The following is a 15996-nucleotide window of genomic DNA, read 5'->3' as shown; positions in this document are numbered from 1 at the left end:
AAATAAATGAAATAGAAACAAAGAAAACAATAGCAAAGATCAATAAAACTAAAAGCTGGTTCTTTGAGAAGATAAGCAAAATTGATAAACCATTAGCCAGACTCATCAAGAAAAAGAGGGAGAGGACTCAAATCGTAAAATTACAAATGAAAAAGGAGAAGTTACAACAGACACCACAGAAATACAAAGCATCCTAAGATGCTACAAGCAACTCTATGCCAATAAAATGGACAACCTGGAAGAAATGGACAAATTCTTAGAAAAGTATAACCTTCCAAGACTGAACCAGGAAGAAATAGAAAATATGAACAGACCAATCACAAGTAATGAAATTGAAACTGTGATTAAAAATCTTCCAACAAACAAAAGTCCAGGACCAGATGGCTTCACAGGTGAATTCTATCAAACATTTAGAGAAGAGCTAACATCCATCCTTCTCAAACTCTTCCAAAAAATTGCGGAGGAAGGAACACTCCCAAACTCATTCTATGAGGCCACCATCACCCTGATACCAAAACCAGAAAAAGATACTACAAAAAAAAGAAAATTATAGACCAATATCACTGATGAACATAGATGCAAAAATCCTCAACAAAATACTAGCAAACAGAAATCAACAACACATTAAAAGGATCATACACCATGATCAAGTGGGATTTATCCCAGGGATGCAAGGATTCTTCAATATATGCAAATCAATCAATGTGATACACCATATTAACAAACTGAAGAATAAAAACCATATGATCATCTCAATAGATGCAGAAAAAGCTTTTGACAAAATTCAACACCCATTTATGATAAAAACTCTCCAGAAAGTGGGCATAGAGGGAACCTACCTCAACATAATAAAGGCCATATACGACAAACCCACAGCAAACATCATTCTCAATGGTGAAAAACTGAAAGCATTTCCTCTAAGATCAGGAACAAGACAAGGATGTCCACTCTCACCACTATTATTCAACATAGTTTTAGAAGTCCTAGCCACGGCAATCAGAGAAGAAAAAGAAATAAAAGGAATACAAATTGGAAAAGAAGAAGTAAAACTGTCACTGTTTGCAGATGATATGATACTTTACATAGAGAATCCTAAAAATGCCACCAGAAAACTACTAGAGCTAATCAATGAATTTGGTAAAGTTGCAGGATACAAAGTTAATGCACAGAAATCTCTTGCATTCCTATACACTAATGATGAAAAGTCTGAAAGAGAAATTAAGGAAACACTGCCATTTACCATTGCAACAAAAAGAATAAAATACCTAGGAATAAACCTACCTAGGGAGACAAAAGACCTATATGCAGAAAACTATAAGACACTGATGAAAGAAATTAAAGATGATACCAACAGATGGAGAGATATACCATATTCTTGGATTGGAAGAATCAATATTGTGAAAATGACTATACTACCCAAAGCAATCTACAGATTTAATGCAATTCCTATCAAATTACCAATGGCATTTTTTACGGAACTAGAACAAAAAGTCTTAAAATTTGTATGGAGACACAAAAGACCCCAAATAGCCAAAGCAGTCTTGAGGGGAAAAAACGGAGCTGGAGGAATCAGACTCCCTGACTTCAGACTATACTACAAAGCTACAGTAACCAAGACAATACGGTACTGGCACAAAAACAGAAACATAGATCAATGGAACAAGATAGAAAGCCCAGAGATAAACCCACGCACCTGTGGTCAACCAATCTATGACAAAGGAGGCAAGGATATACAATGGAGAAAAGACAGTCTCTTCAATAAGTGGTGCTGGGAAAACTGGACAGCTACATGTAGAAGAATGAAATTAGAACACTCCCTAACACCATACACAAAAATAAACTCAAAATGGATTAGAGGCCTAAATGTAAGACCAGACACTATAAAACTTTTAGAGGAAAACATAGGAAGAACACTCTTTGACATAAATCGCAGCAAGATCTTTTTTGATCCACCTCCTAGAGTAATGGAAATAAAACCAAAAGTAAACAAATGGGACCTAATGAAACTTCAAAGCTTTTGCACAGCAAAGGAAACCATAAACAAGACAAAAGGACAACCCTCAGAATGGGAGAAAATATTTGCAAATGAATCAACGGACAAAGGATTAATCTCCAAAATACATAAACAGCTCATGCAGCTCAATATTAAAGAAACAAACAACCCAATCCAAAAATGGGCAGAAGACCTAAATAGACATTTCTCCAAAGAAGACATACAGATGGCCAAGAAGCACATGAAAAGCTGCTCAACATCACTAATTATTAGAGAAATGCAAATCAAAACTACAATGAGGTATCACGTCACATCAGTTAGAATGGGCATCATCAGAAAATCTACAAACAACAAATGCTGGAGAGGGTGTGGAGAAAAGGGAACCCTCTAGCATTGTTGGTGGGAATGTAAATTGATACAGCCACTATGGAGAACAGTATGGAGGTTCCTTAAAAAACTAAAAACAGAATTACCATATGACCCAACAATCCCACTACTGGGCATATACCCAAAGAAAACCATAAATCAAAATGACACATGCACGCCAATGTTCATTGCAGCACTATTTACAATAGCCAGGTCATGGAAGCAACCTAAATGCCCATCGACAGATGAATGGATAAAGAAGATGTGGTACATAATGGAATATTACTCAGCTATAAAAAGGAACGAAATTGAGACGTGGATGGATCTAGAGACCATCATACAGAGTGAAGTAAGTCAGAAAGAGAAAAACAAATATCGTATATTAACGCATGTATGTGGAACCTAGAAAAATGGTACAGATGAACCGGTTTGCAGAGCAGAAGTTGAGACACAGATGTAGAGAACAAACGTAGGGACACCAAGCGGGGAAAGTCGCGGGGGGGTGGGGATGGTGGTATGATGAATTGGGCGATTGGGATTGACATGTATACACTGATGTGTATAAAACTGATGACTAATAAGAAACTGCTGTATTAAAAAATAAAAAAAAAATTTTTAAAAAGAGCAACCATAAATTGTTTGTTTGTTTGTTTCCTTAAGCCCATTTCAGGTGAGTTTCCCTCACTTTCAGTGAGTCCTGGTGTCCTGCCTAACAGGGTCGACTCCTTTGGGGATGTCTGCCCAAGCCCCTACCTATTCCCCTGGCTTCCCCTTCCCTCTATCCACAGGATGGAGCTGTGTAATCCTACATCTCCACTCCCAGAACAGAGCAGACTGGACCAGCCATCATGGCCACCAGCACCACACTGTCCAATCAGACTGTCTCTCAAGACCATGAACCAGTAACCATGGAAACAAGGAGCTGGGACTCCAATCACATGAACAACAGAGCTCTGGCTTAGAAGTTGCAAACTGGCAGGACAGGGTCTGCTCATCCCTCCTAAGTGTTGGCTTTGGGCCTGCAGAGCGGGCTTCTTATTTTTAATTGAATTCATTGCCAAATTTCAACCATCAAGAAGTTTGGTATATATGTCAAAACAAAATTTGAGAAATTACACTTGAAATATTTTCAATTTTTCAAAAATTTTAAATAAAAACAAGCTAATATACCTCAACAACTTAGCTAAATTTTTTAAAATGTAAAATCTACAATTTTTAATATAAATAAGTTTCTGTTCATCTATTTCCATGATTTAATAAAACTATATTATTTCAATTGCTCTTATAATAACCATTCATCTACAAATGTATTATTTTATTAATAAATATCCATCTCCTGTTAATGTTTTCCTAACAGAGAAAGAATAAAACAAATAAAAGTGGCAGGCATCAATTCTTACTTAAAAAAGAGGTTTGGTATAAAAACCTGGAGTGTTGACAAAATGGACAACTTGGTACCACACGGTCTCCCCTCCCCCAATGATAATGGTCACCTGGAGCTGAACAGTAGCTGCCGCTTTAGGCCAGGCAGACGCTCCCGGTTCCCCACAGTCCCCTGCACTCCCTGTATGTTTACTCTCTTTGGTTTCCAATCTGGCCCCTGTAGGATTTTAGTTGGTGGCTCTAGACCTGAGGGAGGACTCGTCAACTCTGGCCTCCAGGAGCCCAGAAGGTCCCGGCTCTGACCTCCGAGGCCTTTGCCTGGATTCTGTAGGCAGCAGCATCATCCTTCTTAAAAACTCCCCAGGCTTCCCTGGTGGCGCAGTGGTTGAGAGTCCGCCTGTCGATGCAGGGGACACGGGTTCGTGCCCCAGTCTGGGAAGATCCCACATGCCGCGGAGCGGCTGGGCCCGTGAGCCATGGCCGCTGAGCCTGTGCATCCGGAGCCTGTGCTCCACAACAGGAGAGGCCACAACAGTGAGAGGCCCGCGTAACGCAAAAAAAAAAAAAAAAAAAAAAAAAACTCCCCTTTATCCTTAAGTGGGCCTGAGTCTGCTTCTATCACTTGGGACCAGAAGAGCTTAACCACCGCGGATGGTCCCACAGGCAGCACAGAGGCCCAAGGTCACGGCATCCCTGCAAGATGGTTCTGAGTCTGGTACCCCAGGATTTAAACAGGGAGGATGACCACAGTGAACCCCCTCAGCCCTTCACAGCAGCCCACTAAATACCTCTTCTTGGGAGCAGAACAGGGGAGGGAAGAGGGAAGAAGGAATATCTGACAAGTCCATGGGAATGATGGGCACAGAGCTTGGGGCCTCTCACTGCACACACAAGTCCTGAGAAGGTTCTAGAATCCCAAATGCTTTCAACACGCATTCACCAAACCCTTACTCAAAGCCAGCTCGTCTAGTTTCTGGGATATGGCATTACGTGAAACGGACCAAGTCCTGCCACCATGGAGCTAGCATCCGTGCAGGGCAGAGACATCATAAAGAAGACAAGTGAAAACCAGAAATAGAGTCACAGATATAGAAAACAAACTTATGGTTACCAAGGGGGAAAGGGGGGCAGGGATAAATTGAGAGATTGGGATTGACATATACACACTACTATATATAAAATAGATAACTAATAAGGACCTACAGTTTAGCACAGGAACTGTACTCAATACTGTGTAATGACCTATATGGGAAAAGAATCTAAAAAAGAGTGGATATATGTATATGTATAACTGATTCACTTTGCTGTACAGCAGAAACTAGCACAACATTGTAAATCAACTAGACTCCAATAAAAATATTTTAAATTTTTTTTAATGAAAGAAAGAAGATAAATGAGTGTGATATGTAGTGGGTAAGACGATAATGAGAGTGATGGGGGAATAAGGAGGGAGGGAGAAGTGCTTGAGGGTGGTGAGGTCACTGATATACATCGTGTGGTCTGGGAAGGTCTCACTGAGAAGAGAACCTTTGAGCAGAGACCTGCCTGAGAAGGGAGGGAGCCTGGCAGACAGCTGGGAGAAGAGTTCCCACACAGAAGGAACAGCAAGTGCAAAGGCCCTGAGGCAGGAGGTCTTGGCCTGTTCAAGGACCAGCAAGGAGGCTGCTATGGCTGGAGCAGAGCAGTTGCAGGGAGAGATGGTCAGAGAGGCAATAGGGGCAGATTTCAAAGGGCCCACAGGCTTTGGAGGATGTTTGGCTGTAACTGAGCGAGATGAGATGCACAGGAGGGCCCTGAGCAGTGGAGGGAAGTGACCTGACGGATTTAACAGGATTCCTCTGGCTGCTGGGTGGAGAGGAGATGGTGGGGGGCCAAGGGCAGGAGCAGGGAGCCCAGGGAGGGGCTACTGCCCTAGTCCGGCGGAGAGGCACCAGGGGCCCGGCCAGGGCAGAGCTGGTGGAACGTGATCAGGCAGGGGCTGGATTCTGACTGAAGAGCTGACAGGATTCACCTATGGCTGAGACGTGGGATGTGAGAGCAAGAGGCACCAAGGAGGACCCCAAGGCTTGGGTCCTGAGCGCCTGGAAGGTGGCAAAGTTACCTCAGTAGTGAGGAGGGGCGGGCGATGGACTCCCAGAAGGGGCAGCTGCCACTCCCACAGGAACCTGGGCCCAGTGCTGATGGATCTGCCAGGTTTTTGAGAAAAGCCATAAATCCAGATGTTTCTGTGAAGTGTCTCAATTTTCAAATACTGGCAACTTATTCAAAGATGCTGAAGACCCTGCAGGGCCAAACAAACAGATGGACAGTTTGGATCTGACCCGATGGCCATGGGTCTGCAGCCTCTGACACGAGGTCAGGTCACCGAAAGCTCCGTTATTGAGTGATTGCTGTGTACCAGCCAAGCATCCACGTTATCTTGCTTTAACTCCAAGGACACTATCATGAGGCAGATATCGTCGTCCTCTTGTCCCAGCCAAGGAAACTGAGGCCCAGAGAGGGCAAGCCCCTGCCAGAGGTCACACAGCAGGTGAGTGGTGGCATGGTGGCTGGAGCCTGAAATGTCTGACCACAAGGCCTGTGGTCCTGGGGTGCTCTGCCGCCTCCATCAACCAGACAAAAAACAAAACCAAACCCTCATTTTACACATAAGGAAAGAAAAGGCCACAGAGAGAGGGAGTGTGACTTGTTTAAAGTCACTCAGCAAGTTGGCACTGGAGGCTGGACTTGAACCCAGGGTTCATGACATCTGGTGCAGCGTCCTTCTCAGTGAGGCCTCTTGGAGGTGCCTGGGGAGGCTGCGTGAACGGGGTTGGGGGGACGGGGTGCAGCACAGCACCGCAGGCAAGAGCCAGGCTCTGGAGCCTTCTGCATATCACAACTCTGCCACTTGGAAGCTGTGTGACCTTGAACAAGTCACTTCACCTCTCTGTGCCTCGGTTTCCTCATCGGGTGTAACCATGGCACCTACCTCATAGGGCTGTTATGGGAACAAAAGGAAGTAGCACTTTTGGGGGCTCAAGCCATGCCCTTCAAAGTCCAACTCTTCATGTATCAGCTGCTCCTGGCCTGTCTAATATTACACCAACGTATTCCCAAGCGCTGCAAGTCCCCAGGTTGGGGACATCACATGCGTCCTCATACTTGTGAAAAGGTAGCAGCATGATATAAGGGACGGACAGAAGAGCTGGGGTTTTCTGTAGAAATGAAGGGGAAGCAAGAAAGGCAGGGGGGTGGCAGGGGTCTTCTCCTGAGGGGCTATGGGCCCGCCCCACACTCATGCATGTGTGTGTGCATGTGTGTGTGTGTGTGTGTGTGTGTGTGTGTGTAAGGAGGGGTAGATGTAACAGAAGTCTCAGCGGAAGGGGAGGGGTCCCCGGCGGGGCCCCCTGCTTCCCTGCAGCATAAGAAGACACTTAGAGCCTGGCAGAGAACCGGACACAAAGAACAACAGACATAGCAACCAACATCTATCCCACAAATGTTGACTGAACACCTACTGCTGCCAGTGTCCTGAGCACTGGGGAGCCAGCCGTGAAACAACACAAACTCAACCTCCACCTTCACGGAGCTGGTGGACCACACACAAAACAAACGAGGAACACTCAGGAAAAGTCAACGGTGGCAAATGCTAGCAGAAAAATCAAGCAGCAAAAGCGTGGGGAGATAAATACTGAATGGGGTGCTGGGAAAGACCTGACTTCAAGAAGTTTCCAGAAACCGTCCTGTGGCCAACTGGGGGAAGAGCATTCCAGGCAGAGGGAAAGGCAGTGCAAAGGCACTGAGGTGGAGTGTGCCTGGTGTCAGGAGCCAGTGTGGCAGAAGCCAGTGACCAGGCGGGAGAAGGAGAGGACCCCAGAGAGGCAGAGAGGCCATGTAGCCAGGGAGGGGCTGAGGGCCACCTTCACGCAGGGCCTCAAGCTTTGGGGAGGATGTGGCTTTGACTCTAAGTGGGGGGGGGGCAGTTGTCAGAGGGGGGCTGTGCAAAGGAGAGACAGGATCTGATGATTACTCAGATGCAGGGTGGCCAGGGGACTGGCAGGGGTGGGGGCAATGGTGGAAGCAGGGAGGCTGCTGCCCAAGTCCACAGGAGAGACGTGAGCGGCTCGGACAGGTGGCAGCCCAGAGGTGACCAGGGGCACTCACACACCCAACAGGTGCCCGACACTTCCCTGCACTATTTCACTGAATCCTTGCACCATGAGCAGCTGCTAGTTGCTGTGATCTCCCTAACCCCATTCTCCAGGGCAGCAAACTGAGGCCCTCGCCCAAACCACACTGCTAAAAAGAGGCAGCGCGTGGCATCCATCCTTCACAAGAGAGAGTGGGCACTGTCCCACCCATGACAGGGGAGAGAGTGGGTCTAGAGTCGGGACACCAAACGTCCAGCTCCTCCTCTCCCTTCTCTCTGGCCGCCCCTATCCCGCTTCCCTCCAGCCACGCTCACAAGCCCTCCTAGACCCTGGCACCCCATCAGTCCTCCAGAGCCACCCACTTCCTGAGGTTCAAACACACACTCCCTGAGACTGAAGTCCAGCATCACCTGTGCTCCCCGTCAGCACAGCCACCTGCCCGCCAGCCCCACCTGCCCGCCTCCAGACCTTCACTCGTGACCCCTCCAGGCCTTTCTCTGCTGCCCCTCCAACCCCAATGCCTGCGTCTGCACCCACCCGAGCCTTCCGAGCATCTAATCCAGAAGAGAGAGCCAGTCTGCGTGAAGGGCTTGGGGTAATTCTGTGTCGAGGCCACACTTCTCTTTCTGTTTGTTGAAGGAGGCTGATGCTCCTTCTTGGAGGAAGGAGAAAAGCTTCCTTTGTGCCGGGTCTGGGGAGATTGTGTCTGTTTAGGACAGGCTGCAGTTTTCTTTGTGAGCGCCGTAGATTTTTCGTGTGGGAAAAGGGCTTATTAGATTTCCCCGTGGCTGCGCAGAACGGGGAGAGGTTTTTCTGAGCACAGAAATAAATTACCAAACAGGCGTTTGAGAGGAAGGAACATTGAGCAGCTGCTTCTCACGGAGAGGTTAGTATTTCGTGGTTGGTGTTTTCATTGGAGTGAACATAAAATGCAGAGAAAGGGAGAAAGCCTTCCCTGTAGTTTCATGGGCATGAGGGAAGGAAGTTGGTCCTTGGTGTTCTGGCGGGGAGGACAGGATTTTGTTTGGGGGGGAGGGCTGTTGGGGTGTTGGTTTTTTTTTTTCTCTTCAAGTAGAAAATAAATTTTAAAATGGTCGCAGAACCCAGAAGAAAGGTTGTCATAGCAACAAAAGTTTGAGGCCAGGTACCTCCTGACACCCTTTCAGTACCGTGACCGTGGAGGGGCAGGATTTGGGCACTGTAGGATCAGTGGGGGAAACCATCCAAAGCTTGGCTCAGACCTCCCAAATTTCTCACCAGCACTGACAGGCTGATAACTATTTTCCAAGCTCCCAGGGAGGAAAATTGTGATTTTCTGGGAGGGGCGATCTCTAGCCAACAGTGATCAAGAGGAAAGAGAAAACTGTGGGTTTGTTTTATTTACCCAACAAACTAACCATCAATGTTTTTACTAACCAAGGACTGGGGGTGAGGGTCTTATGCTGAGCACCCCCAGATCACGCCTTTCTCTGACCCCCAACTGTACCGTTCTCTTCCCTGATCACTTCATTTTGATTCCTTTGTGCCCCATGAAGACAATTCAGGCCCCCTCATCAGCTGTGAGGCCAGACGAAAACCTCTCTTAGCTTCAAATTCCTCATCTGAAAAATGGGCACCATAGAAGTGTCTGCCACAAGGGTGTTGGCAAGGATTCAGCGAGATCCGGCCGGCGAGAAGTTTTAACAATGTCTGGTGCACATGAAGGGCTCAATAAACGTGAGCTAGCATTGTTTTTAATTAACAATTTTTTTTAATGCTTAGCTTTAAACATCCTGTATCAAGCCCTGGAGGAGCTACACGGACAAGCTACAGGGAAATAACTGCAAGACTTGGGGGGCGTGACCTTCAGGAAGAAGCTAGGAGAGACCTCAAACAATTGAGAGGCTCAGCTGGCCAGTGAGGGCCCAGGCACTCCATGGGGCAGAGACAGGACAACTCCGCTGCAGGATACAGCACTGGATTTAAGTGTGTACATAAAGGAAAGGGCAGGGAGTCTGCGTTTTTACACGAAGGAGAAACCTGGTGAGAGGCGGAGGTGAGGTGGGGGGACCCCACCCCAAAGGGTACAGATATTTCCCAGGACGAGGCATTCCGAGGCCTCCATGGGAGAGGATTGGGCTGAGCGGAAAGCAGGGAATTTTAGCCAAGATGTCCTTTAAGGTTAATTATTATTAAATCATTAAATTATTATTACATCCCAGAGTAAAAATTCAATTCCTGAGTGCACACCAGAAGTGAGTCTGATGGGGTGAAACTGGTCAGGGGTGGGACCCTATTCGGAGTGCCTTTGGCAAACAGCCGGCATGAAGCAGGTGGTCCCAGGAAAGTTCAGTGGGGCACCCCTACAGGCAAGACAGAGCAGGCAGCACCCCGGGAAGCCTCTGGCTCATGGTCCCGAAGCCTCATCCAACATTTATCCTGCAAATAGGTACTGAAGACCTTCTATGCACTAGACAGTACCCAGAAACTGGGCATGGCAATGAACAAGACGTCTGGGGCCCTGCCCTCATGGAGTGACATCCTAATGGGTAAGGGGGCCAAGAAGCTGGTGACCAAAGGCATGCCCCCAGAAAACTTCAGGTGTGCCAAGTGTGATGGGGGAGATAAAAATGGTGATGAGCTACGAAGATGGGGAGACCCTGCCTCCAAAGGGGGATAGGGAGGTCTTCTCTCCAAGGGACCCGGCCTGGGAAGGCGGGTCAGGAAGTCCCATTGGAGCTCAGGAGGAGCCAGCCAAGGAAGATGTGGGGAAGGGCATTCCAGGCAGAGGCAGCAGCCTCCCCGGGTTCATTTCACACCTTCCTCCCTCTGTCCTTTAAACCTGTCAGGCCAACGCCGTATTCAGGGCAAACTAGCGGTGTGGCCCACTCCTGTCTACATGAGACTACACACATAGCCCACGCTGACATCGAAGAGCTAGGCAGGCACGGGGAGTTTTAACCTTGGGCAAAGAGGTCAATTCCACTCAAGAGGGTCCCCAGACTTGGCCTCGGAGCAACATCGTCTGGGAGGTACCGGGTGGTGTGGACCAGCACCCCCAGCATGTGGTACAACCACCGCCAGGCAGCTTTCCCCTGAGCCCTGCCCTAGCCTCAATGCCTGCCTCGGGGACACCTACTCCGGCCCTGGCTGCCTCCGGCGGCAGGTCCAGGAAAGGGTGCGAGGCCGAGGGAACAGTTTGATCTGCCTTCTGAAGAGTCCCCCCCACCCCGCGCCCCAATTCTGATCCGAGCCTCGCCGAGCTGTCCCGCTTTCCCGCCGCATATTCTCCCGGGCAGGGGCCGGGACCCGAAGGGCTCCCTGCCGGGAACCCACCAGACTGCCCCCACTCCTCACTCCCGTGCTGCCCAAACCCGGTCCGGGAGCGGTTTAGTGCGGGCTGGGGATGGGGGGTGGAAGAACGAGCCCCTCGGCTTCTGGCTCTGTGGATCTGCGGTGGAAGGGGCGGCTGACAGCAACAGTCCCTGCGCCAACACCACCGCCACCCCAGGCGGGAAGGGATGGATGGGAGTAGCCAGTGCCCCGCGAAAGGAAGAGGGGGAAGGGGCGAGCATGGAGATGAGTTCTGGCTCGGAAAGGAACGGGGTGGGTGCCGGGAGACGCGCCTCTCCAAGGCGCGGCGACGTCCCCACAGGCGCCTGGTGCTCGGAAGGAGCACGAGCTCTGCCCGAACCTTGAAACGGCGGAGCGTCCCGAACGCCATCATTCGACACCCCCGGACCTGCCCACCGCGCTCCCCGCCCCCGAACGTTCGGCCGAGCCTGCGGAGCGCGGGGCACGGCGTCCTGGCGGTGGCGCGGGCCCCCGGCCCGGGCGCGAGGAGGGAGCGCGGGTTTGGGTCTGGGGCGCCGGGGCCGCGCAGCCCGGGGGAGCCGGGAGCGGAGCCCCGGGGCGCCGCCGCTCACTCACCGAGCCCGCCGAGCTCCTCCTCGCACGAGTACCAGATGCCGGTGTGGAAATTCCTGAAGAGGAATCGGTCGTCGCCTGTCTCCCAGCTGTAGAGCTCGACGCCAGGGGGGCCGTTCCCCGCGGCGGCGGCGGCGGCGGCAGCGGCGGCGGGGGCGGCGGTGCCGTTGGCCGTGGCGTTGGCGCCCGAGTTGGGGCAGTTGGCGCTCCCGCCCTGGCCGCAGACCGGCTTGGGCACCCGCTGCGTGCCCTGGCACCAGTGAGTGGTGAGGAAGGCGGTGGTGGCGAAGAGCAGCGCCAGCAGGTTCAGGGCCACGGCCAGGAGCGCTCGGCCGCGGCGGTTCGTCTTCATGCCGCCCGCGCCGCCGGGACTGCGCCGCCGGGGAGCTCCGCGCGCGAAGTTGGCAGCCGGCGCCCCGCGTCAGCGGCCGCTGCCCGCCGCGCCCCGGGGCTCGGGCGCCTGCGATGGGCGGCGGCGGACGCGGCGCTGGCCCATGCCCCCGCCCCCGGGGTGGGGGCGCGGCGCACGGGGGGCGCGGGGGGCGGGCGGTGGCGGAGCGGCTCCTGCGCGCCCGGAGCCCGGAGCGCGAGTGCACCTCGGCGAGGAGCCGCTGGCGCCTGGCAGCGGCCACGGCGCAGGGACGCGCGCCCCTCCGTGGGGAGACACCTGCAGGCGGCCGGCGACACTGTTCTGGTTCCCGCCCTCACTGGGAGAGGGGGCGCCCCACGCCGGGCGCTGGCGGGGGCCCGGCAGAGAAGGGCGTCCCCTAAAGAGACCCCGCACCCGAGTGGAGAGTCTGAGAAGCAAAGAGAGTGCCAGAGAAGGCGCTCTCGGAGAAAGAGGCTTCCCACCGGGGACGTGAGGCAAAAAAACCAGCCAGGAGGGGTCATCTCACACGGGAACCAGAGAAGTCCCGCCCTCTGGAGAGAAGGGCAGAGCCTGCTGGGGCTCTCCACGAGGAACATGGACCCGCAGCACGCTCCCCCAGAGGCCCGGTAGGGAGCCCCAAGAAGGAGCCCCAAAGAGTCTGAGCTGCAGAGTTGAGTTTTTTGGGCTTCCCACACCCAAGAAGCAGCAGGGCCCACTGAAAAGGGTGCCTCATTACTGATCCTGGAGTTGCAGGACCTGTCAGGAGGGGTACCTCACCAGAAATGCGGGGTTGTAGAGTCTAAAGGGCTTGTGCTTCCCCTGGGGGTCTCCCAGGGAGATTTGGGCTGTGTGAACCAACAGGACAGGCTCCCCTGGCAGGATGAAGCTGCAGTCACCCGGGCTCCTTATCATGGCATGGTACGGCACGAAGGGTGGCAAAGAAGTGTGCCACACAGGATGCCAAGTGTTGGATATGACGAATGGGACTTCCCCATGCAGGCATCCCCACCCACCTGAGATCCTTAGCAGTATGACCCAAGGAGGTACCACACCAGACACAAAGTTGTTGCGGTTATCAGGCAGGGGTGCCCTACAGAGGCTGCCAACCCAGAATCTCCAAGGTGGGGGGTGGGAACAGAAAGGTCAAGAATACTGACTTTGGGGTCAGGCGACCCTGGGGCTTGACCAGCTGTGGGCTTTGAACAAGTTATTGTACTAAACCTTTCTGAGTCTCAGTTCCATGTCTATAAAAGGGAGGAGGAATATTGGGCTGTCGGAATGAGATCACACCTGCAAAAAGCACTTGGCACATAGTAGGTGCTCAATAAACGCTGGCCATCATTATTCTTATTATTAACATCTGAACCAAGATCAGAGGACTAAATTCACACAGACCTTTTCAGGATCTCTTGTGCAAGGTGGGATTGCCCAACTATGAACGCTCCATCCCCACCTCTGCTCTAAAATAACCATGACCCCCGAAGCCCCGTCACACTGCAAAGCACAGGGTGCCCGGATGCCCAGGATGTGCAACAGTTAATTGCATGTTGATTACAAGAGCTCATCTGAATTCTGCCCAAGCTGAGAACTGCTCCAACAGCCCCCTGCTCGTGGAGTGGCAGGGCTTGCAGAGTTTAAGGTTAACGGATTATGAATTGCCTTACTCTAGTGGGTGAGCCTGTGCTCCCTGGCAGCTGGTGCTACTTTGCCTGGGGGTAGGTGAGAATAATTGTAGGCAACGTTCCTGGCAGGAACCCATAAGAAGGATGGCCAAGGGTCTCCAGACTTGTTCATTAGATCCCTTTTCTGGCCCTAGGCAAGGCGTTCCCAGCTCTTTTGAGGAGGACCTCCATTCAGTATTGAGGGTATTGGTTGAGAGAGAAAATACATCATGGCCAAACAGCTGAAAAGAATTCAGTGACACTTTTAAACGGCCGAGCAATATTCATCGGAGGAGTATCTGTACACATTTGAAAACCAGTCCCTCGGATGTTGGCTTGAGACAGTGGTTCATGTGCATGTGTGTAGCACTCAGGGACCTACAGGCTGGGAACCCTGTCCTGGGCATTCAAAGCCGGGAGAGCCCAAGTGACATATGTCTCAGGGACCACACTCTCTTAAGAAGTACTCAGAGGAAGCACAGAGGGGTTTGAAATTTCCATCTAAACAGTCTTCCACTCTCTGAGTGCCCATTGGATGTTCAGCACCAGAGAGAAAAGAGCATGAACAGCATTAATAAGTACGTTGTAGAGTCGGCAGGTGTTAAGAGCCAAGGAGAACAATAAAGCAGGGAGGAGGACAGAAGTGAGGGTAGCAGATTGTGATTTTAAATCAGGGCTTCAAGGAGATCTCACTGGGAAGTTGACATTGGAGCAAAGGCTTGAAGGAGGGTGGGAGCAGGCCATGGAGATATCCCAGGAAACGAGGTTCCAGGAAGAGGGAGCAGCCAGTGCAAAGGCCCTGAGGTAGGGGATAACTGAGAAAGCGGTGTGGCTGGAGATGAGTGAGCAGGGAGAGTAGAGAGGTGATGCGGGGAGGGAACAGGTCATCGTGTGTGGAGTCAGTTACAAGGACTCCAGCATTTACTCTGAGTTGGGTGGGAGCCTGGGGAGGTTCTGAATAGAGGAGAGACATATCTGACTTGGAGTATAACAGGACCACTCTAGATGCTGAATTAAGAAGGGGGAAACAGAGACCAGCTGGGGGCTAGTGAGTGAATCCGTGCAAGTAATGCCAGCGGCTCAGACCAGGGTGGTTGCAACGAGGTTCTGCATCTGTGTCAATTTTCAAAAGCAGATCCAGCAGGATCTGAGGTGGGATGTGTAAGACGCCTTTGAGGTGTTTGGCAGGAGCTCCTGCAAGGACAGAGCTTCCCTGTGCTGAGCCCGAGCAGGTGGGGGCGGGGCGCGGGGAAGCTCCAAAGTTCTGACTGATGTTGCCCTGGACCTTGTACTCGAAGTGAGGATAAGGACGAGGGGGTGGAGATTGTGCCACCAGAGGGCGCCACTGCATGTGTCCACACACCCTTCCGGAACCGAATCCAAACTCATGAGCAAGCCCCTTGGATAGGATACGTATTTTTATCCTCAAATAATGTTACAGTTGCCTTGGGTGTGGACAGGTGTTAAAGAAAAATTATCCATGACACCTGTTAAGACGGTAAGGCAGCCTTTATTCAGGGACCACTGCAAAAGGAGTTTTGCCACAGGAGAGAGATTGGGCTGAACTCTGAACACAGGGACAAGAGGGAATTTATCGCCAAGGAGCAGGGGGGCGGTCGGTGGGCGGAGGAAACCTCAGGGCTGGGGAGATTCTGGCTAAAGCGACTTGACAGGATTCCTGCTGAAGGCGGCCCAGCAGGGTAAGCTGTCTGGAGTGGGGAATGAGGAACTTGATTGGGTTTCAAGGATGAGGGATTCTCGCTAAACTGAACCAGTAGGATTCTTGCTAAAACTGGAGTAAGCCGGCCAAGGACAGAGCCTAAGGTCAGGGCCTAGTTGAGAAAAGGGCTCAGAGGAGCCCGACTAAGGTTTGGTCAAGGAGGATCTTTGCCTGGGGTGGGGCTGAGGTGGGGAGGGAGCTTGTTTAGGAGGCCAGAAATGTGGGCCCAAGCCCCTGTCCCCTCCTCTTCAGACACTGTCAAAGGCCAAGGCCTCCTGTCTCCCAAGACCCCCGACCAGGGATTGAACCCCGGCCACGGCAGTGAAAGCACCGAGTCCTAACCACTGGGCCGCCAGGGGATGCCCCCAATGCCTCTGTTTAACCTGCTCAAGTACTGCCCTCTGCCGGCCCCAGGACAAAGTCTAGATGCCCCAGTTTGCCTTTCCAGGTCCTGTATGGCTGGC

General features: G+C 51.4%; 1 protein-coding gene across 5 annotated transcripts in view; it reads right to left on the bottom strand.

The window, feature by feature from the left end:
- The window catches only part of GSG1L (GSG1 like), a gene marked incomplete at its 5' end in the record, with an annotated part of 219725 nt that extends 207592 nt beyond the window's left edge, over positions 1-12133 (bottom strand). For all 5 annotated transcript variants that reach the window (XM_082857239.1, XM_082857240.1, XM_082857243.1 and 2 more), the window contains one exon: positions 11785-12133. In XM_082857239.1, coding sequence (XP_082713365.1) covers positions 11785-12133 — 349 coding nt within the window. The remainder of the gene's footprint in view (positions 1-11784) is intronic.
- Between the last annotated feature and the right edge of the window lie 3863 nt (positions 12134-15996).

Source organism: Leucopleurus acutus (assembly GCF_964270905.1).
Source record: "Leucopleurus acutus genome assembly, chromosome: 16".
NCBI classification, from domain to species: domain Eukaryota; kingdom Metazoa; phylum Chordata; class Mammalia; order Artiodactyla; family Delphinidae; genus Leucopleurus; species Leucopleurus acutus.
The sequence above is the reverse complement of the archived record's forward strand: the minus strand, read 5'-3'. Positions and strand labels throughout refer to the sequence as shown.